The 23,400-nt window shown below is 42.5% G+C and overlaps 1 protein-coding gene across 1 annotated transcript in view; it reads left to right on the forward strand.

Moving 5' to 3' along the window:
* Positions 1 to 2,010: 2,010 nt before the first annotated feature.
* MCUB (mitochondrial calcium uniporter dominant negative subunit beta) overlaps positions 2,011 to 23,400 on the forward strand; it is a 65,790-nt gene continuing 44,400 nt past the window's right edge. The window contains exon 1 of the mRNA XM_081925254.1: positions 2,011 to 2,376. Within this exon, the coding sequence (XP_081781380.1) occupies positions 2,248 to 2,376 (129 nt within the window). The 5' untranslated portion in view covers positions 2,011 to 2,247. The remainder of the gene's footprint in view (positions 2,377 to 23,400) is intronic.

Consider the following 23,400-nt stretch of genomic DNA (forward strand, 5'->3'; position numbering starts at 1 on the left):
AGAAAATAGACACAAGTTTGTCATGAATCAGATGAGTTTGTTTTAATTTGTAATTTGAATTGAACAGATGAGGAAAAATTGTATGTGGTGGTGATATGAAGGGATTGAAGAATGTTGTTTTTAGTGCAGACAATTGTAGGTTTTTTTGTTTTCAAGGCAGGCTTCTAGCGTTTATACATATGACTTACGGTAAGTTCCAGACTGTTCTGTGCCTGGTGAATCTGCAATCATGGCAGATTTAATTTCCAGTACCCATGAGCCTTGCATCATACCCATCACTCACTAGCAGAAACAGAATACCGGTAATATGTACAAAATTTAGCAGTCATACAGTGGTTTTTGGAAGCATTTCACTTACCTTATCTTGTAATTCTTTGAACAACCCTAGCAGGTAGGGTTGCCAGTTGTCAGATTATGGCCCCAAGATGAGGTTTTGGGATTAATTCTCGGGGAACTGTTCCCTTGATGGCTTCTAAATGTGCAGGTATGCTAGACTAGCTAGTGGATTCTCCTGGCTGCAGTGTTGCGAACTTGCTGAACAAGATAAGTGGGAGCATGCATTTTAAAAGTATCACAATTCTGAAGAAATTTGCTCTCTTCCACCCAACTCCCCCCCACCCCCAAGTCTGTTTTCCTACTTTCTCTCCATTTCTGTGAGCCTATACATCACTAACTTCCTCGCTTTCATGGCTGGTCCATGCACCCAGGCTCAACCCATGTGTTTGTTCTATTGTTGACTCTTCAGAATGGGCAACATGGTAACATCACCAAGATCCATATCTGGAGTTGCAGACTTTGGGGTGCTGGAGAATTGGTAACCCTTCAAGGGACAGACTTGTATTATCCTCTGTCGAGCAGTTGTTTCGATTGGGGCAGGGTCCTTTGTGCTCATACTTTGTAGATCTCCTGGCCATAGCTCTGTGGTTGAGTGTTGACACAAAGTCCTAATTTCAATCCCTGACATTTCTAGGTAGGACTGGGAGATATCCCAGTCTGCAACCCAGGAGAGCGACTGCCAGTCAGTGAAGATAATATTGAGCCAGATGGACCAATCCTGTGCTCGGTATATGGCAAATTCCTATATTCCTTGTTCTCTGGTGCCCACATTAACATTTCTCCAGAGTCAGGTTTCTCTCTTCCCAAGCATTTAATTTATTTTGCATAGCTGAGGCTGCGATACAGCCTTTCACCCAGGCATGGTGATCACCAGTTAAATCCTTAACTGACGAAGAATCGCATGAAATTTGTGCTTGCTGGGAGGGTGGCGAGTTTGACCTGTTACCAGTCATGAGTGTATGGTCACTTGCAATGTTTCCGCTCTTGGCCTTTTGTTTGTTTTTGCTTGCAATCCATCATATTCGAACTGTGATGTTTTCATAGAATTGTGGAGTTGGGAGGGACCCAGTCATCCAGTCCAACTCCCTGCAATGCAAGAACCTTTTGCCTCATGTGGGACTCGAACACACGACCCTGAGACTAAGAACTTCATGCTCTCCCATGCCATCTTATGCCTAAGAGTAATTTAAAAATTATTATTATTATTATTATTATTATTATTATTATTATTATTATTATTATTATCAGTGGCATAGCGTGGGGGGTGCAGGGGGGCCGGCTGCACCGGGCGCAACATCTGGAGGTTAGGGAAATCCACGGGTTAGGGGGCGCAAATCCATGGGTTAGGGGGCGCAAATTACTTGCCTTGCCCCGGGTGCTGATAACCCACGCTACGCCACTGATTATTATTATTATATATTATTATATATTATTGTTACATTATTAATAATTAATAATAATATACCGATTGGAAGCTGTGCAGGGGAGAGACCTGCACCTCGTAGCGGGCAAAGGGCGCTGCGCTCTTCGTCTCTCTCGCGCGCGGTTAGGGCAAGGAGCAGAAAAATACTTTGCAGCTCTTGCGCGAGCTGCTTTTTGGCTGTTGCTGCTGCTTTTCTTTTCTTTTTGTCGGCAAAAACCAATGTGACTGCGGGAGGGAGGGAGGGAGGAGGGGAGAGCCCGACGAGCGGCAGAAACGCCTTCCCCTTTAAACCCGCCCTCTGCTGCTCACTCGGAGAGCTCGCGCCTCCTCACTCGCACAACGGGCTGCTCGGGTGCTGCAGGCGCCGCGCCTCGCTTTCCGCGCGCGCCCAGCAGCCGCTTCTTGCGCGGCCGGGACGGCGGCTGCGCGCCCCGGCGCCCCTCAGCTCCCTTCAGCGCGGAGAGGAGAAGCCGGGGAAGGTGGCGAGGATGTTCCCCGCCGCCAAGCAGTTGCTCCGGGGCTGCAGGAGAAGGTGGCGAGCGCCCCAGCCCCTGGTGCTCCTCGCCGCTCCTCTGAGAAGGGAGAGCGGCGGCTTTCTCCCAGCGGACCGGCTGCAGGTGAGTGGCGGACACGGCTTGCCCCCAGGCGCAGGCGGCGACCCCGTCGCTCGCTGCTTCCTCCTCCTTTCTTGGCTCAGGCCTGAGGAAAGAAACTTCTTAGCGCACGCGCCACCCGCTCCTTCCTCGGCAGGCCGAGGCGGGCGCTTGCCCGGCTTTCCCCGTCTGTTGCTCCACAGCCTTCCTGCCTTGCTGGAACTTCGGCCGCCCGCCCGCGGGGACACGCCCGCGAGACGGCGAAGTATAAAGTTGCAGCTGGGCGGGGAAGAGAGGAAGGAGCCGCCCTCTTCTTCTTCCTCCTCCGCCTTGGTCTCTGCTGTCTTGAGTTTCAGGCTGTAATCGTGTTTTCCGGCTTGGGGGCGAGGGAGGATGCTTACATTAATAGGGCGGGGTGGCGGGGTAGGAAAGGGTCCCCCCACCCAAAGTTTACTGTCAGTGCTTTGGATCCCTTTTGCTGATCAGATCCATCTGCGTGCAAACTCAGGAGGAGGAGGAGGAGGTCCCCAGGCCGACTCCAAAGAGGGAATATGAAAGCAAGTCCCATTTTTAAGTCCCACAAATAAGTGCATTAAATTTGTTGTTTGCCGGGTTTTCTGAACTGGGAAGGCCGGAGTATAAATTTTATTATTATTATTTAGAGCAAAAGCAAGAAGCCAGACACTTGAATGCTTGTTAACCTATGGTGTAAGCTTCCACATGATTTACACGTTCTGATCCTAGGTGTATTTACATGGCAGTAAGTCCTGCTGCGTTCAGTGATAACTGTCCTCCTTGGAAATGCCTTTTTTGGGGGGTAGACTTCAGTGCTGTGAACTGGGAATGTTGCTACTGTCGGAGGAAGGTTACATGCATGCTCAGTCGTAAATAAGAGAGCCTATGTGTACATGCTGCCAGGGTTTTGTTCTCTGAGTCACCAATGGGATTTCAGTCCTTAGGTATTAATAGCTCATTAATCGCCCATTCACTAAAACCATTTTAAAGCACTAATGGCGTCCAGAGTCCTATCCTGCCCTGTTGGCATATGTGCACCTTGCAAAATGTCGGTGGAAGGCAACCTTATTAACATTGACTGTGAACATTAAAGAGAGGCTGCAAAGTGCTAGCCTACCAGTGATATCTCAGAGTGCTCTACTGTAATCCTAGAAGACTCAGTGTTAATCATTCTCCTGCACAGTTGTGTTTCATTATTAGGAAGCCTGTGGGGATGGTCCCATAGGAGACACCAATTAGTTCAGCTAGCTGAAGCAGTGGTAGGTAGCTGCTTATTCTTTTCACCTTGCCTGTCACTCTTTTTCATACCTTACATTACAGGTTGTCGAACAGGCTTCCTAGTGGTCTGTGCCTCGAGAGAGAAAGAGAAAAAGGTGTTGGTGCAACAAATAATATAGTATTAAATTAGTATGGAAGTTAGTTCTTGCTACCCAGCCCCCAGCACCAGTATTACATAGAAATCTAAGGTATATATAGGTAATTGATACTCTGTGTGCTTTCCTTAAGATAAGAGTTTTGTGAATCGCAAAAGTTGCTGACAGATGTTTAGCCACCAGCTTTTTTATATCTGTGCAGCTAGTGGCTTTTCATTCCTTGCCAAACCTTTATACAGGAGTAAAGGATTTCTCTCTTTGGGAGCCTCTAGGCATATCTGAGACAAATGCATTTGGCAGGAGTTATTGCATTGTTCAGGGAAAACAGTGGTGATAGGAGTCAGTGTCTTGTTGCTTGGAGGCAAAGTCTTCCCCTATGACAGGCAAAACAAAGAAGGTCTTCAAAATCCGGAGTTGAAAGCCATGACCTCCCAGCACTTTTCTTCTTCTTAACTTGTCCTAGTTCTGAAAGGGTAATGAATCATCCATGGAAAGCGTTTTAAATAACACTTGATTTAGCACAGCTGCACGCTTTTTGGGTTGAGTCTGGCACAGAGACAGTGTGGTTTGGAAAACAGAAAATTTGCATAGAAATGAATCCTGCAAATAAATATGCGCTTGATAAATCAACAGGGTTTGGTATACCTGTCATTTGCAAGTGCCTGCTTTTAGATGCTGCAAAACGTTTGTCTTCATTACCATAATTTCTGGTACTTTTAGGGCACATATCCCTGTAACACAATCACTTTATATTTTATAGACAGCGCAGTAGCAATGTAGACAAGCAGTTCTAATATTCCACCCCGTCTCATTTTGTGTACTGTACAGTTATAGTTAAGTGAATCATAACTATTCATTTACTTCTTAATGTGTACCATGTGGCAAGGTTATCAGTAACTTCGGTGTTACTCCCTTGGAAAATGGAAGCTTCGGCATCGTTTGGCATCGCTTCTAGTAAACACCTTTTCATGGATTTGTATTCAGAGACACTTGCTTAAAAATATGCTGTGGGAATGCCAAGGGGCCTTGACGGTGCAGGGTATAAATCTTTAAAACAATAAAGTTCTTCATCAAGTGGTTGTATTGCTGCCTCCCATATTGAGGGCCTCTGAGATGACTATAAATCTGCTTCATTGTCTTGCAAGACAGATTATTTAAAAACGATCTGTAGTATTCCTATAGGGAAGATTATGTGCTTGGTTTGCAATTGTGTCCATAATATTGTGTTGAAGTGCATAGGGTATAGAAAAAAACTGCATGCATGAAAAAGAAGATTGTGGTGCTTTTTACTGTATATACTGTAATTGAAAGATAAAACTTAAAATTGTAAATAATAGCAAAATATAACCAACAGTTGCATTAATCCTCTGTGATGGTTAATGCTAGCAATCCACTTTTCTAATTTGACACAAACGTCTGCAGCAAATCCATTTTCAAACTATTATGCTAGATTTGGAACCATTAAATGTGCTATTACTGAGTTGCAAATGGGATTTGGAAAAACAGAACCTGTGCTAGATCTAATATTCAACAAAGTGCTTCTGGTAGTGACATTAGCTGTTCAGTGGAACTCCTCCAACTTTTCTCTTTGTGCATCCTTAAATCTGTTCTGGGGGTTCCTCCAATCATCTGGAGCAGATTCAGGGGTGCCATGGGAAAGGAAGAGGGAGAAGACATTCCTTTGTGTAGAAATCCTTGTGATGACGAAAACATTTCGTTAGATACTGCCCTCGGTGATTTTGCATTATACCCAAAAGCACATGCATAAATTGACAATTACCTATGTTTAACCTTTTGCTATTACTTTGGAAACAATTGCTTAAATTTGATATCCAGCCCAAATTTTTGATTGCATAATCCTCCCTCTCCCTCTCCTCAGTGCAGGTGGCGCTGTGGGTTAAAGCCTCAGTGCCTAGGACTTGCCGATCGAAAGGTCGGCGGTTCGAATCCCTGTGGTGGGGTGCGCTCCCGCTGCTCAGTCCCAGCGCCTGCCAACCTAGCAGTTCGAAAGCACCTCCGGGTGCAAGTAGATAAATAGGGACCGCTTACCAGCGGGAAGGTAAACGGCGTTTCCGTGTGCGGCTCTGGCTCGCCAGATGCAGCTTTGTCACACTGGCCACGTGACCCGGAAGTGTCTCCGGACAGTGCTGGCCCCTGGCCTCTTGAGTGAGATGGGCGCACAACCCCAGAGTCTGTCAAGACTGGCCCGTATGGGCAGGGGTACCTTTACCTTTACCCTCTCCCTCAGCTTGGTGGAAGGGAGAAGTTTGGCTTAAATGGTTTGCCCAATTCCATGTAGATTGCACATCCTATGTTGATTCCACTGCTATTTCTTTTAGCCAGGTGCGTGTTGGGTAGATGGGAAAGATGTGGCAGAACAAGAAAGAAGTACAGAATGAAATATCAGGTTCAAGTGGATTGTATTGCATTAATCAATCAATTCATGAATCAATCAGACCCTCTTCCCTTTTGTGGATCTGCCCTGGCCCACTTTGCCTAAAATGGTAGATTTATATTACTTTTCTCCTACATACTTTTCTCCTACATACTTTTCTCCATCATTATTACTTTCAGCCCCTCTCAGGAAAGCTCCATGTATAACTAGGAATTTTGAGGATCCAATTTTATTTTAAAACTAGAGCAAGGAAGCCTTCACAGGATCAAGTCCCAAATTCTTCTTCATTTCGCCTAAAGGTGTATAATGAAGACACCAGCAGAACCTTCTGGGGAGAGCATTGCACAAATGGGGAGCTAATGCAGAAAAGGCCTGTTTCTCATGTTGCCACCCTCTGGACTTTTGTTGAGACATACGAAGAAGGGCCTCCGAGGATAATCTTAGGGTTAGGGTAGGTTCACATGGAGAGGGGCGGTCCTTGAGGTATTGCGGTCCTGAGCTTACCTCACATCATTGTTAGGGGCATGGGTCCCCTAAAATGAGAAAGCAAGTTATAAGAACAGTGATTCTGTCAATTACCCAACCAATTCAGCCTGTTTCCTAAAGGGAACCTGAGATGCAATTGCTTGGTGCACTTGCAAACATTCCTCTTAATCCTTAAACACAATAAAGCACATTTTTCAAAGGCATGTAAACCAGCTTGACTGCATTTCCTCTGTAGCTGAAGCAGGAGAATGTCTAAGTCTAATGGGCAGTGGAACAGATTCCCAGACTTGCAGAGGCAAGGAAAAAAATCTATAATATAGTATATATGGTGTGCCACTACAGAGGAAATAATAGGTGGTTCTCCCATTATCCCTGACCATTGACGATACTTGGCTGGGGCTGATTGAATCCAACTTGTTTACTGCCAACAAACAACGATCTGGAGGTTTGAAGCCCTTCATTACAAATAAACCCAGGACTCTTCCTTAGTCACGATTTGTTTAGCTATTCTGTTGGGTAGTTACTAAGCTTCGAAAACATGAGGCAAGAAAAACAAAACAAACTTTGCAGATACAAGCTATGGCTTGTTTGTTCATCTGTGGGATAATTTGGGGTGAACTCATGGTTAAACCACAGAGCCTAGGACTTGCCAATCAGAAGGTCACCGTGACAGGGAGAGCTCCCGTTGCTTGGTCCCTGCTCCTGCCAACCTAGCAGTTCGAAAGCACATCAAAGTGCTTCCGGCGGGAAGTTAAATGGTGTTTCCGTGTGCTGCTCTGATTCGCCAGAAGCAGCTTAGTCATGCTGGCCACATGACCCGGAAACTGTATTCCGGCTCCCTCGGCCAGTAAAGAGAGATGAGCGTCGCAACCCCAGAGTCGTCTGTGACTGGACCTAACGGTAGGGGTCCTTTTACCTTTACCATGGTTTGTTAAACCATAGCTTAAGCAAACCATGACCCAGGGTTATGTGTGAACCAGCTCTTGAGACAGAGCAGTAAAAATAACAGCACCAGAAGATAGCCACAAGGAATGACAGTATTATTGAAGTGAAGAAATAAGTATAAAGCTGCAAGGAAATGAGCATTTGTGAAAGGTTGCTTAAGTCTTTGTTTTTTATATCGATGTTGTATAAATATATAACACAAATGCTGCACAATGAGAGATCACATTTCTACTTCTAAGGTTTTTGTTTGTTTTTTTTTAAAGCAACCAACCAACCAACCAACCAACCAAACAAACAAACAACTGCGATTGTGCTCAGAATCTTAACAATGGCCTTGGCTTTAATTCTCTTCTTCCACATTCTTTTCTTCCACATTCAGTTGAAGGGGGGAAAGTGTGTTGAGTGATTTTTGGAGGTTTGACACTCAGTGATCAAAGTGAAAGATTGAAGATAGAAACTTGACATAACAAACCCAAGACATGCTTCAACTTTCTATTTCCAAAATTCTACATATCATTAGCAAAGAAGTTTGAGAGCATCGTACCAGACATCCAGTATATTTGACAGCAATATTGTATTTTCAAGCTAATGGGCATCACACATTCTTTCAGCTGAGGTTTACGCTTCCCTACCTGCTATGATAACATACAGTAATTCCAGTTACTTGCGGCAAACTTGGGAGCCAGCCTTTAAAATTCTTATTCAATATCCTCAATCTGTCTGCTTTCTGGAGCAATCAACCCCCCCCCCCCCATCTCAGATCGAGACTACATAAAATTTTCTTCAAAATCGGGACTGAAACTCACTCCAAACTATGGTTTCACATTTTGCATTTAAAGGAGATCCTGGTTAAGCATACCTGTAATTAATAGTGCTGGTGCCAGCTTTATGTATATAAATATCTATATGTCTCCTTTATGGGCTAACCCTCCTAAGAGTGCTTGCGTCGTAGTGATACAGAAACCAGTCTTAAAATATTGGGCATCTCATAGGCCTCTGGTTGGCCACTGTAAGAATAAAGTCCTGGCTGAGATGGACCTTTATTCTGATCCAGCAGGATAAAGGGGGGGGGCACTGTGGTCTAAATCACTTAGCTTCTTGGGCTTGCTGATCAGAAGGTCGCAGGTTTGAATCTGTATAACAGAATGAGCTCCCATTGCTCTATCCCAGCTTCTGTCAACCTAGCAGTTCGAAAGCACACCAGTGCAAGTAGATAAATAGGTACAACTATGGCGGAAAGGTAAACAGCATTTCCGTGCACTCTGGCTTCCATCACGGTGTTCTATTGCAGGTTTAGTCATGCTGGCCACATGACCTGGAAAGCTGTTTATGGACAAACGCCGTCTCCCTCGGCCTGAAGCAAGATGAGCGCCACAACCCCATAGTCGCCTTTGACTGGACTTAACCGTCCAGGGGTCCGTTACCCTTTTTACCTGATCCAGCAGAGCTCTTCCTTTGTGTGTGTGAGTGAGTGTTCACATATAACAGCTTTAATTCATAATATCCCATATAAATAATATCCCATATAAATTATGCAACCGCCATTTAAAATGAAGGCAAGCACTGTATTTATTAACTAAAACATTATTAGAACAGTGACAGCTGAAAACAATGCAGAACATTTATCTATTAGTTAAAAGCCAAAAGGCCTGTTTAAAAATAGTAAAGGGGTGCATTGCTTAAAGGAGGAGGAATTCCAGGGATAATAGTGTAAGAAGAAAAGATGCTCAAAGGCCCATCTAGAATCATAGAATTTTAGAGTTGGGAGGAATCATGTGGGCTATCTAGTCCCCTGCTATGCAAAATCATTTGCCCAATGTGGGGCTTGAACCTACAACCCTAATACAGTAATACCCGGGTTAAGAACTTAATTCGTTCTGGAGGTCCGTTCTTTACCTGGAAGTGTTCTTAACCTGAGGTACCACTTTAGCTAATGGGGCCTCCCGCCACCGCCGCACGGTTTCTGTTCTCATTCTGAAGCAAAGTTCTTAACCCAAGGTACTATTTCTGGGTTAGCGGAGTCTGTAACCTGAAGCGTCTGTAACCCGAGGTACCACTGTATTAAGAGTCTCAGGCTCTACCAACTGAACTATCCTAGGTCTAGTCCATCCTTTGGTTTCCCCAGTGCCCAAACACACTTTTAGGAAGCCTGCAATATCGTTCTCCCACTCCTAGTCGCCAGCAAATGATTTGGAGGCATTCTGCTTCTTATACATGGTAAATATATCTATTGTGACTTTATAACTTTATTCTCCTTGAATAAGTAGCATATATTTGGAGACTGAGTACCAGTTTACTTACCGCGATAAACAGAGCTATATGCATCAGCAATTAGTGGCTAACGTTGTAGCTGAGTTTGGTTCTTCTCTCTCTGCCTTGTGCTCAAATATTCTTTTACTTATTTATAACCCTCCAGTAACTGAGAATTGCCCACTCACCTTAGCAAGAGAAAGCTGAGACTCTTTATCCAATTTTAAGTTGTTTCCCGACACGTTCTGCTTTTGGAATAAACCCATCTGTGTACAAGAATCCAGTTCTGAGTATTGATTCTTCTGAGTGATTTTATAGGAGCAGTCTAATATACAGTGTATTTTATATAGCCTTTTACCACACTTAATATTTTCCCATAGCTTTACCCTTTGTAGTTTGCAGCTTTAAAGCTGGCTGTATAAACTTCTTAAGTGGGTTTTCTATCAGCAGGAGAAAACTGGTTTTAGCACAACTGTGCTGTTCTGTAAGTGATTTCTGTGAAAGTCTTGTCACCGATAAAGCCTTTATTTGTGACAACAAAATGGTCTTTCAAAATCTATTTGGGTAGAATGCTTGAGATAGAGATCTCATGTGGGTTAAAAATAAATTTTACTGTTGTTGGTCTGTCAGTGTATCACTCCAGAAATAACATTTTTAGGACTGATATTAAAATGGAGATTCACAGTTATATTTATGATTGCAGCAAAATGAAGCTACAGAGGCCCATGGCAATCTGCATTCTTCACAAATGATCAGAATTAAACAAAAAAACAAAAACCCAGACTCTAAAACTTGTTATAAAATTAAGTTTTATATAATTTATGCTTTGTTATTTACATAAATGATTTCTTCAAACACATATAACAATCCATTAAGTAATGAAAACACACATAATCTTGAAACTGCAGAAGAGTTGCAGTAGACTAAGACAAACTTGAAAGCAGCAGGTCACTGACTTATTTAAATGGGTGTTGGAGGTTCATACCCAGTTTCAGTGCAGGAAGAAAAGGACTAAGACTCATCTCAGGAAAGGTATTCTAAAGTTTCAGTGCCACTACCAAAAAGGCCACATAGCTCATACCTGTCTGCCTGTTGAATCCCAGTGGTGATGGAGAGTAGAGCCTGTGAAGCTTACCTTTGGGTGTAAGCAGTATTGTTTTAGGATAGGGGTGGTTAACCTGTGGCCCCCCAGTGGTTCTCAGTGATCAGAGATGATGGGAATTGTATTCCAATAGCATACGGAGTGCCACGGATTAGCCACATCTGAGTTAAGAAAAAGTGGTTCTGAATGTATCCTGGTTCAAGGCTATTAAAGTTTGGGCTTATTTATATGTCAGCAGTTTGTTCTGCAAATGAAGGAGGAGACAGGGAGAACCGGGAGCTTTTTCCACCGTCAATTTACCATGCACTGTGGTGTCATTGTGCCATGCCTGTGGCTGGGACATGTCTATGAAAGAGTCTATTCCACTGGTTTTGTGGAGTTCAATTCTCGTGGCTGAAGGAACAGATGAATATTTTCTATGTCCCTTTATCAGATTTCAAGAGCATCAAGGATTTAGTATTTTTTTCAACCTCTATGATATTGCAAACCTTCCAGCCAGCAACGTAAAATAGCATCACAACATCTTTGAACAAGATTCAAATCAAGGCACGTTTGTTACTTGCTGCCATGTACAGAGAGTTGCAGGCAGGCAGAGCAAAACTATTTAGATGTCTCATCCAAATGTTCTGATTTCTGATCCTATAGCTAAAGCCCCAGCATAAGTGCAAGTTTTGCTTTGCAAATTACTCTTGTCTGTCGTTGCCAACAAACTGCTATCATTCTTGACAGTTTCCCTGCCTGGAGGTGCCTGGATGACATAAATTCAACAATGCAATTGAATGTCTCCTCTCAGGTGAGCTCTTCAGTTGGTGTAGAGCACAGAAAGGGACACTTTCTTAACCTACTTAAAAGCTTTGTAATAGATCCTGCCATCCCCCAGTACATCAGCAGCAGCTGTAATGAATCATTCCTTAGCCTTGGAGAAGAGCTTTCCAAATATATCTCGCATCTGTACAGTTGGCATCTTATTTATGTTCCTTTGTCTCATGAGGTTAATTTCGTTGGTGATTTTGCCTGCTACACAGTAGGCAGGCAGGCCTGAGTCCGTGATATAGTTAGATCAGAGACTGTGAAGAAAGCATTTTGAATTTCTTGGAATTCACTTACATGTCCTTGACTTTATGCCCTAGTTTTATGTCATGGAACTGGCAAAAACCTAGGGTCAGCCTAAGTATGTACACCGTCATGTGATAGACAACAATCCCATGACTGCAGACATAGGGAATGAATCTCCAACAAATGTAGCCTATAGGCCTGTATGTGATTTTTTTCTTACCAGGAGAGAGCACTAGGGCCATGAACTTGCAGCAGATGAAGAAGCGAGGCTTCATCATTCCTTCCTCAGCTGTGTCGAAGTTCCAGTCTGGACTTGTGTTTTTGGTTACACACCTCACTTACTTGCATTCAGAACAGCCTGTTACTTCCCAGTGGAAAGATTCTCTACTCTCCAAGGGATTTAGTAGGTAGTAGATAAACATAGAAGTCCCAACAGACACTAGTAACCTGTCTTCTGTTATGATGAGTGGGGGAGAGAATTTATATGTGCCTTTTCCTCAAGTAAATTTGTCTTGTGCTTTCTCCGCCCCCCTGATAATTCCAGTGGTAGCATATCTTACAAATATGCCATGCATCCACACGAAAGGTAGGTTAATACGTCCTACAAAATGAATGTGTTATAAAGTTTTGATCCAAGAATATTATAATATGCCATTTTGTTTTATTTGAGATTCCTCCCCCTCTCACAGGAACCCTTCATCGCAAAAAGATTCTTGTCTAAGTCAGAAAACATGATGTGAATAAGCTCTAGTCTTGGCTTGTTGATGTGCACAAGTAGAGCTTCTTGGATCTTAAAATGCCAATTTAAAAAGCGAGAGTGAGAGAGTCCATAGAAGGCCAATAAAAGGCAAGACATTTTGTGGTCCAAGCTTGTCATCTGTTTTGTGAATATTGCATTGCAGAGTCTGGAGAAAAGCCAGGCAGATCCTCTCATCCCTATTACAAGGAACTTGCCTGCCTCAGCACTTGTAACAACAACATCCATTCTCTTGCTTTTGATTTTGGTTCAGTGCCAATGTGACATAATGGAATTGAGAGTGGCATACTGCCACCGTAGTATTTTGTTTGGCCAAGGGATTGGGTTATAGTTGCTGCTTTCAGATTAAGGGTAAAAGCTTATTCAGAAGGTTTAATTATGGAGTTAGAGCTCCTATCTCAACCCTTTCTGAAATTGGGCTTTTGGAGCAACAATTCTGCTGAAGATGATCTCTGTTATAACTTGCTCCTGCAACAAAATGTTTCAGTGTGGAGTAGTTGGTTATCTTTGTGGTTCCAGCCAGTATTCTCCAGTGTTCTGTATGCCATCTTCTCCATTGAAACTTAGCATTATGTAGCCACTAAGCATGCTTAGGCCTCAATAAACTCTTTTGGGTTTTCCCATTTCTTTCTCTCATAAATATTTCCTCCCATAGTTCTGTAAACTTTGGGTTGTGCATGGATGGTGTCATTTTGACTACATGAGTTGTTACTATGATTTTTCTTAAGATAACCAAATTCTTAAGGTAACCACATTTTATGTGATGTTCCCTAACACCATAAGGCTATGGTGGTACCTCGTGTTACAGAAGCTTCAGGTTACAGACGCTTCAGATTACTCCACTAACCCAGACATAGTACCTCGGGTTAAGAACTTTGCTTCAGGGTGAGAACAGAAATTGGGTGGCTGCAGCAGGAGGCCCCATTAGCTAAAGTGGTACCTCAGGTTAAGAACAGTTTCAGGTTAAGAACGGACCTCCAGAATGAATTAAGTTCTTAACCCGAGGTACCACTGTACTAGTAATCTATATAGCAAACAAAATGAAGCTAGTCAGAGTATTTCAAAACCATGCTTTATCTTGGGGAGCAAGTAGTTTATTTCAGTACATAAACATTCACCCTCTTAAATCCTTTACTCTTTCACATACTCAAGCTTGATATTATAAGGCAGATGATATATTTTTGGCAATGAATGTTTTCTACTTTTTATTAACAATCTCCTTGATTCTATTTAGTTCTCTTACCATATACAGTGGTACCTCGGGTTAAGTACTTAATTCGTTCTGGAGGTCCGTTCTTAACCTGAAACTGTTCTTAACCTGAAGCACCACTTTAGCTAATGGGGCCTCCCGCTGCCGCCACGCCACCGGAGCATGATTTCTGTTCTCATCCTGAAGCAAAGTTCTTAACCCGAGGTACTATTTCTGGGTCAGCGGAGTCTGTAACCTGAAGCGTCTGTAACCTGAAGCATATGTAACCCGAGGTACCACTGTATTAATTATAATGTGCTGAGTCAAGTATTTTTGTGGTGATGGTTGCAGCTCTAGCAGTGATTGGGTGAGCAGCTTTAAGTGTCACAGATGTGGTTACAAGAATCTCTGGTCACCATTGAACTACCACCCCAGGCTTGAATTTCAAACTTTTGTGAGAAAAATTCAGTAAAATCTTTGGCTACAGGCTTCTAGACACCCTGCTGTTTTTCTTCAGTTAGATCTTTATATATTATGCAGTATTTGCAAATACTGTGTAATCTTTGAGATCTGTAGGGAAACTTCAAAAGTCTTCTGACAGCTTTGTAGACTCTTCCTCATTCATGTTGCAACCTGCAAAGTGGCCCTGGATCTAACCTTCCCTATCCAGAAAAAAGGGAAAAGGAAATAGCCCACTGCAAACACAGCTTGCAAGCTAAACCCAGCAAACTGTTATTATGTATAACTGGCACCTGGGAGATAAGGCTTCAGTAACGTGCCTTTAATTAGAAAGTCAAGTTTTCAAAAGAAATCCCGGAAAAAAGGGAGGGGAGAGAGTGAGCTTTTCAAGTTCTACAATCAACAGTTCTACTTAATGTAAAATCCTGGGAAATGAAAAGCTATCAAAAGATTTAAATAGACAAAATAGACAAAAGCATAGCAGAAGAGGAATTAGCTTCTTAAAGCATCCATCCTCTAGAAATTTAAATAGCCTTTTGCGGGGGGGGGGGAGAGATAAAGCCTGTGTTTTTCTGAACAGTTTGCATGCAAATCCTTACTGAAATGGAAATGTGGTTGTATTTTTCTTTCTTTGAAAGAATGGTTGTATGAAATTATTCTACTTTACAGGAGAGGCAGCTGTCATGTAACAAGGGAATGAATGCACTGAAAGCTATGTTCCCTTGATGGATTGCATGCTGAAGAACCCACTTTCATGTCTTGTTTTCTTTAGCTACAAGGATCAGGTAGCAGCTGATAGTAAAGACATCGTGCTTGAGACCCTGGAGATCCAGTGCCTGTCAGAATAGACACTAGTTGGACTGAAAACAGTTTCATATATTTGAGGGTTGCCAGAGTCTTGAAGAGGGATGGGAAACCTGCAGCTTTCCAGACGTTGTTGAACTATAACTGCCATCATCTCAGACCATTGACCAAGCTGGCTGTGGTTTATGGGAACTGGAGTCCAACAACATTTGAAGGATCACAGGTTCTTCTACAGCAGGATTTCCCAAATTTGAGTCTCCGGCTGCTGTTGGACCAAAACTGCCATCATCCATAACTAGCAGGACCAATGGTCAGGGGTGATGGGAATTGTAGTCTAAAAAGAGGTGGAGACCTAAGTTTGAGAAACCCTGCTCTAGAGCATGTGTAGCCTACATGGTGCCCTCCAGATGTTGTTGGACTCCTACCATTTTTTCCAACCAGCTTGGTCAGTGGTCAGGGGTTATGAGAACTGTAGTCCAAATGGAGGGGACTCTGTGTTGGTGTTCTGTGCTCTATAGAGTGGTTGGTATGAAAGCTGTAATCATATGCCTACTTCGTTGGGCAAAGTTTGCATTGAAGTGTGATTGAACTCAGTGGGACTTACTTTCAGTAAGCACAATTGCACTCCAAGGCAAGGTCCGTGCTCTGGTAACCTCTAGGTTAGATTACTGCCCAGTTTATGCTGTGCTGCTTTGAAGATGGTTTGAAAGCTGCAGCTCATGCAAAATTTTGTGGCCAGATTATTGACTAGGACCAGGCGATCTGAACATACAGCACTAGTTCTGGTCTGTCATCACTGACTGCCAGTTTGTTTCCAAACCCAGTTCAGAATGTGGGTTTTGACCTTATAAAGCTTTACACAGCTCGAGACCCCAATATCTCAAGGGCTCGCTCTCTGAGATTGGCAGCTGGCCCCCTCAAATAAATGTTTAGGGGTTGTACCTAACACCAATATCTTCTCAGTGCCAGGTGAAGACTTATATATTCTGCCAAGCAGTTGGATAACAATAATGGTTGGAACAACTGATTGGTTCAAAATTGGGCAAGGAGTACGGCAAGGCTGTATATTGTCTCCCTGCTTATTTAACTTATATGCAGAATTCATCATGCGAAAGGCTGGGCTGGAAGAATCCCAAGCTGGAATTAAGATCGCCGGAAGAAATATCAACAACCTCAGATATGCAGATGACACAACCTTGATGGCAGAAAGTGAGGAGGAATTAAAGAACCTTTTAATGAGGGTGAAAGAGGAGAACGCAAAATATGGTCTGAAGCTCAACATCAAAAAACGAAGATCATGGCCACTAGTCCCATCACCTCCTGGCAAATAGTAGGGGAAGAAATGGAGGCAGTGAGAGATTTTACTTTCTTGGGCTCCATGATCACTGAAGATGGTGACAGGAGTCACGAAATTAAAAGACGCCTGCTCCTTGGGATAAAGGCGATGGCAAACCTAGACAGCGTCTTAAAACGCAGAGACATCACAAAGGTCCATATAGTTAAAGCCATGGTTTTCCCAGTAGTGATATATGGAAGTGAGAGCTGGACCATAAAGAAGGCTGATCGCCGAAGAATTGATGCTTTTGAATTATGGTGCTGGAGGAGACTCTTGAGAGTCCCATGGACTGCAAGAAGATCAAACGTATCCATTCTTAAGGAAATCAGCCCTGAGTGCTCACTGGAAGGACAGATCCTGAAGCTGAGGCTCCAATACTTTGGCCACCTCATGAGAAGAGAAGACACCCTGGAAAAGACCCTGATGTTGGGAAAGATGGAGGGCACAAGAAGAAGGGGACGACAGAGGACGAGATGGTTGGATAGTGTTCTTGAAGCTGCAAACATGAGTCTGACCAAACTGCGGGAGGCAGTGGAAGACAGGAGTGCCTGGCGTGCTCTGGTCCATGGGGTCACGAAGAGTCGGACACGACTAAACGACTAAACAACAACAACAACAACAACAATGGTTGGGTTTTAGTATCTGCTTTTGATGTTGCATGAACGTGGATATTTTTGTTTTGAAGGATAAACATATTTAGTTTATTTGTACTGTGTTAATTATCACTCGTATTCCTGTATCTTTTTGTGTGTCACTTTGGTACTTCCTTTGGTTGTGGGAAGTGTTGAACAAATGACTAAACTAAAAGTAAGGCGGCCATCATGCTTGTTTTGGTTCCTTTTCCACCTTTAGATCATGGAAATTCAGCTGTGCTAATTACTACCAAAAAGTTGAACCATTTATTGTAGTTGAATAAATTTGAGTGCTTCTTTTTTCAGGTGAGGAGGGAGCTAGGAGAAACCTTCCTTTTTGTTGCAAAATGATATAGGTCCATAATGTCAACCCTAAAAACAGCCTATTCCATACAGATTTTGGTTGCTACCATAACAAAGAATAAAAAAGTCAGGGGTCACTTTCTGTGAAGTTTTAAAGATTCTACTTATTCTTAAAAAAGAAGAAATCTCTTCTGCTGCTGAAATCTTTCACATTCACTGGTTTTCATTTTGTATTCGTGTGTGTTTCCAATATATAGCACAAATAATATAAACACTTGTATATGTGATGCTTTCTTTAGTTTTTCACATTAACTACAGAACCAGCAAAGCTAACCTCCTTAGTCAAATAAGTGCACTGTATTATGTTCACCAAATCCAATGTTCACAGAGAGGAGTGAAAGTAAGGCTGAACATAAGTTGGCAAGTCTGCCTGTTAGAAATTGCTAACCGTTGCAATCTATACACTGCTTCTTTGATCCATTGGGAGTTGGCTGCAGTGTTGTACCGCATACTTTGTGAGAGGAATGTGAAAAGCTCTCCTGTGGCTTTGAAGGATAAAGGGGCAGAGTTCAATACTGGTTGTCACTTTTGAGAAGGCAATTGACTTTTTCACTTCTTTGTCTGGTAATGGTGTCATTGCTGTAGACTCTCTTATTGTGCTGTCCACTTTCTTTTATTTTAGTAATAAAAAAGCTATCTTCACATTGCTAGAACTGGACTCTCCCCACATTGGGGCCATTTTCATGCCCTTTCTCACCTGCTGTATACAAGTGGCACGATGTTGCTCAAGTAGCAAGTAGGAGGGTAGGTACACTGCAATTTAGGATACAGAGATAGCTTTCACCTGCTTGACAGCTTTGTTTATGTCTCGTTATTGAAAATGTTTTCAATGAAAAGGTAACTACCTTGTCTCTTTCTTGAGATAGAGTTCAGCTATTCATCTTGCTTGGCTAAATAAGAGTTAGTGTTGAAGGATTTCTGTCCTGTGTATAAACATCTGTGTTTGTTTTATGCATTTGTACCCACTTCTCCACTGAAAAGACTCTGAGTGACTTAGGACAGCAAACAATGCAACCCATCTTCCTATTAACCTATCCTTAGTTAATGTCTTTGAGGCGGACAGGAGTGCAGAAGTATTCACTTTGGTCTGCCGTCAGAGGATAATAACCAGCTGTGCATGAGTTCAGTAGCGCAGCTGGCAAAAGATCAACTCACTCGTCCACCCCTAAAATGCTGTTTCTTTGCCTCTTGTGTGATAGCCTTGCTTTGTTTCCTTACACACCTTGTATGATGACCTTGCTGTGGATGAAAAATGGTTGCCATATTTGGGACCGGGAAGGAATTTGCTTGTAAACCATTTTGGCCCATTTGGAAGTTTTGCCTTCCTCATAGAAATTGTAACAACTTTTGGTGGATAACGCATTGGGTGGAATCTTAGCCCAGTTCTGGGTTCAGGGTGAATTAGCGCATCACCCCAATCACAGATTACCTGTTAATGGGGTTTAAGTGGAAGTCTCTGTCCCGAAGCCAAGTGAGGTGCAGATGGGCCATAAAGCGTTCAACAGCAGCCTGCAATGGGAGGGGGACCTAAGTTGACCTTCATTTTGAAGGGGTCCATATTCCCAGGCATGACCCTGCTGGAGGTAGGGCCTGCTTCTCATATCTTCCTCGCAGTTACATGCTTCAGATCTCAATATGTAGCTAGTCAGTCCAATCAATCAATCAATCAATCATAACATGCTTGTTTTAGGTTGTGTATCTATGGAAAGCTGAATCACATAGTAATGCTTTCATAGATCATAGAATTATAGAGTTGGAAGAGACCCTGAGGATCATCTAGTCTAACAGCCTGCAAAGCAGGAATATGCAGCTGTTCCAAACGGGGATCGAACTTGCAACCTTGGCAGTATCACCACCATGCTCTACTCAACTGAGCTGTCCGGGCTTGTGGCAAGTTTGAGAGTTTAACATAGATGTAGGCATATTTTTTGTGAACCTTCAACAAATAGGGGAAAAAAATGCTTTCTTGCTAATGAGCTTGCAACTTGAAATTTTGATGAGGTAGAAAATTATTTTTGAAAAAGGTAGCAGCTCACTTTCATTTAGTGACCCTTGAGGGGTGTGTGTGTGTGTGTGTGTGTGTGTGTGTGTGTAAAAACCACCCCAACCACTTCCCTGAGATTCTTTTAATTTGCCTTTTGGGTATTGACCTTCAGATGTAAGGTGCAAAAATGGTTTAAGGACCCTGCATATGAAGTTTTGTGCTTCCAAAAATATTCCCCTCAAGGTCAAAATACACATTACAATATGTCTAGGTAAGGAGAAAATGCAATGTAGTGCCTTAATTGCGTGCGAAAAAATGTCAGTCATCAGTCACAGCCTGTCAACATGTCCTGTACTTTCACTGCAACATTTACCTAAAATCTGCAACCTTTTCCTCATCTTTTGTCTCCGATGGGACTAACTTGCTCTCACTCTCCATAATTTCTGTCATTTGTTGGTCCTTTCCTTATATATTTCATTTATTAATCTCTTTCCTGGTGTGATTTAATGATAAAAACATCAGCAATAAAAACCTCATATAAAAATCCAACTCCATTGCTCATATGGACTGGGGTAAGAATCTCCACTTCAAAGTAAGATCTTCAGTAGGCACTGAGAATATGATGATAATATTTAATGGGAGGGAATTCCAAAGGATAGGCACTGCCACACTAAAGGCCCGATTCCTACAGCATTTGGAAGCAACCTTCCAATGTGCTGATATTTGCAGGAGGCCCTATTCTGTAGAGCACAATAATGGGTATATTTTTAAGGCATTCTGATCCCATGGTGTTGTATAGGGTTTTATACTCTAGTACCAGGACCTTGAACTTAGCCTGCTAGCTAGCTGGCAGCCAATTCAATTCTTTCAACAGTGGTATAACATATCGATATTTTGCCCTAGGTGCAGATTCCGGGCCAACTTTGCAAGCAGCCACACATCGAGTGCATTGCAGTAATCCATTCTGGAGGTTACTGGTGCACGAACAACTGTGGTCAGGTTATCCCAGTCCAGAAATGGCCATAGCTGTCTTACCAGCTTGTTTTTAATTAGTCCCAACTTGCTTGAATTGCGCACCCTTTCTACCGTAAATATCCTTTGAAGGTTATTTTTTTTCTAATTTGGCAAGTTAATCATACCGCTCTGGGGAAGTTTCCTTGAGAACAAATCTTTCCTTCTGTGTTGTGAAAATACAGATTGTACTCTGGATGCATCCTAATCGGGCCACAGAGAGTTGGGGCAGATCAGCCTGCTCTGGCAAATAGACTCTGCTTGCCCCAGGCAATAAAATCCATCCAAAGATAATTATAGCTCTGAGAAGGAGAGTGCCCTGGATGATTATTTGTCATAGGCATTTCCAGTTCTTCTAGCATATGTCCTTGGGAGAAAACTCTTTTCTGATAATAAAAAAACAGCATTCTGTTAATCAAGTAGCTTCGAAGTGAAAGCTATTCGTTGTTGTTTTTTAGGAAAAGAGTTCCCTGTTTATTTCTTAGTTGAAGCTTTTATTCTGTAAAAGAGGCAAGAGGTAACTCTGTTGGTCAGAATTCAGATGCTCTCCTTGCCATGTTACACTTGCTCTGTGCATTAAATTTGTATGCAAGCTGATGGCTTAAGATTTGAGCCTGCTTGATTTTGGTACTAGTCACGTGCATCCTCTAGGGGCAGTTGAGGGAGAGGAAGCATATGCATTTATCCTGTACCAGCAAATGAGGTGTGCAATGTGGCCTTAAGTGTTTACTTTTTTTAAGTGGCTTGGCTAGGTACAAAACACCCTAAATGTGCACTGAAAGCAAAGTCACTGGAAGAATACAACAGTGTCATTCCTGCATTGGCATTTCTTCAGGGTACAATCCAAGGGGCTGGGAAAGTCTCTACAGAATGGGATGTGCTAGCATGAAAACCCTTCTGGGAACACTGTTTTGGCAAAAAAAATGTCCATGCTAAATCCTTTTCTATTTCACTTTTTAATGAACCCCTTGTACAATTATTAATCGCGATTTAGTTGTAAGGACCATAAAGAAGGCTGATCGCTGAAGAATTGATGCTTTTGAATTATGGTGCTGTAGGAGACTCTTGAGAGTCCCATGGACTGCAAGAAGATCAAACCTATCCATTCTTAAGGAAATCAGCCCTGAGTGCTCACTGGAAGGACAGATCGTGAAGCTGAGGCTCCAATACTTTGGCCACCTCATGAGAAGAGAAGACTCCCTGGAAAAGACCCTGATGTTGGGAAAGATGTTGGGCACAAGGAGAAGGGGACGACAGAGGACGAGATGGTTGGACAGTGTACTCAAAGCTACCAGCATGAGTTTGACCAAACTGCCGGAGGCAGTGGAAGACAGGAGTGCCTGGCGTGCCCTGGTCCATGGGGTCACGAAGAGTCGGATACGACTAAACGACTAAACAACAACAACAATTTAGTTGTAAATATTATCAGATATTGTTTCCTGTTGGACACTGAACCTAATTCAAAGTTGATGAGGAAAGTGGGTCTAAACTGCAGATGGAACTTGTTTATTTCCCTTGCCCCTTTTCTCTTAAACAGAAACTGATTATATTTTTTTCAGCTCTCAATATCTGGAGCCAGTTTTGTAAATTTGCATTTATTCTTTTTTCAAACGCTGTAAACTTTTTACAGATCCTTGTATGGCTTGTAACCCCCCCCCCCCCCCGTTTATAAATAACTGAAAATAAACTCATTATGGACTCCCATTTTCTTCCCCACCAGCTATTGAATGAAATCAGGCTTATTATGTTTATTTTCTTAATAGCATATGCATCTCACCCTTCTGCCAAGAAGCACTGGGCAGGATATAGCGGTAGTTGGTTTATTTTTCCACAGATGGGCACAAACATGTAAGGTAAAAGAACTAAGGCAACATCATGTTAGCAAAACTACCCAACAGATAGAGAACATTAAGCTAATTTTTTAATGAGGAGACTTTTTTTAAAAGGTTATTTGGTGCTACACTCAAGTGAAATTCTAACATTGGGAATTTGGTAAATGTTCCTCTCTGTGCCCACTTTACAAATAAACTGTCATTTAGAAAATTATTTCCTCCTGTGCTAAGAGCTATATAATTATATTTTCTTACACAGTATAAAGGATGAGCAGTGGCACATCTAAAGAAGGTAATTACTGCAATTATGTTGCTAATGGACACGGATCTGTCATACAGAATTTGCTCTGGTCTCTGCAATGGCTTTGTGATAGTCTAATATGCTCTAAATGTGTGTCACTAAAGCACAATAAATTTAGTATTGCAGGAAAGGAGTAACATCAGATTTGCAATGGACTGCGATTAGCTATTCATCTGGCCTGATTAAAATGCATGATGGGTACAACATGCAACCATGTCAAAACACATTAAAACCATATCAGATTGCAGTTTCAGATTTCGCTTGATGTGCCTTCAGACTAGCACAAAAAAAACCTTGCAGACTTAATAACAAAATATATAGTATTGCTCAAATAGCGGATGTATTTTTAGGCTGATATTGATGCAGCACACAGATGCTTTGAAACCTATTCATCACTATTCTTAGCATTTGGTTATGCAGTAAATAACACTCCCTTTCCCCAAGGAGGTTCTGGCATGAAATGTGACCATAAACATTCCCATAACTTGAGAGGTTTACTGACAGCAATGGGGATGGGCAGAGTCTAGTGGATAACATTGGAACATGGGAAGCTGCCTTATACTGACCATTATTCCATCTACCTCTGTAATGTGCATGTTGGCAGAGGTTCTATAAGATTTCGGACAGGATTCTATCTCAGCCCTGCCTGGAGATGCCAGGGATTAAATCCAGGGCCATCGCTATACAAATTAGATGCTCTACCACTGTGCTATGGCCCTTCCCAAACCTTTTCATGTGCTGTCTAGTTTTTAGTGGTA

The sequence above is a fragment of the Podarcis melisellensis genome (genome assembly GCF_964234715.1).
Source record: "Podarcis melisellensis genome assembly, chromosome: 9".
In the NCBI taxonomy this organism is placed as follows: Eukaryota; Metazoa; Chordata; class Lepidosauria; order Squamata; family Lacertidae; genus Podarcis; species Podarcis melisellensis.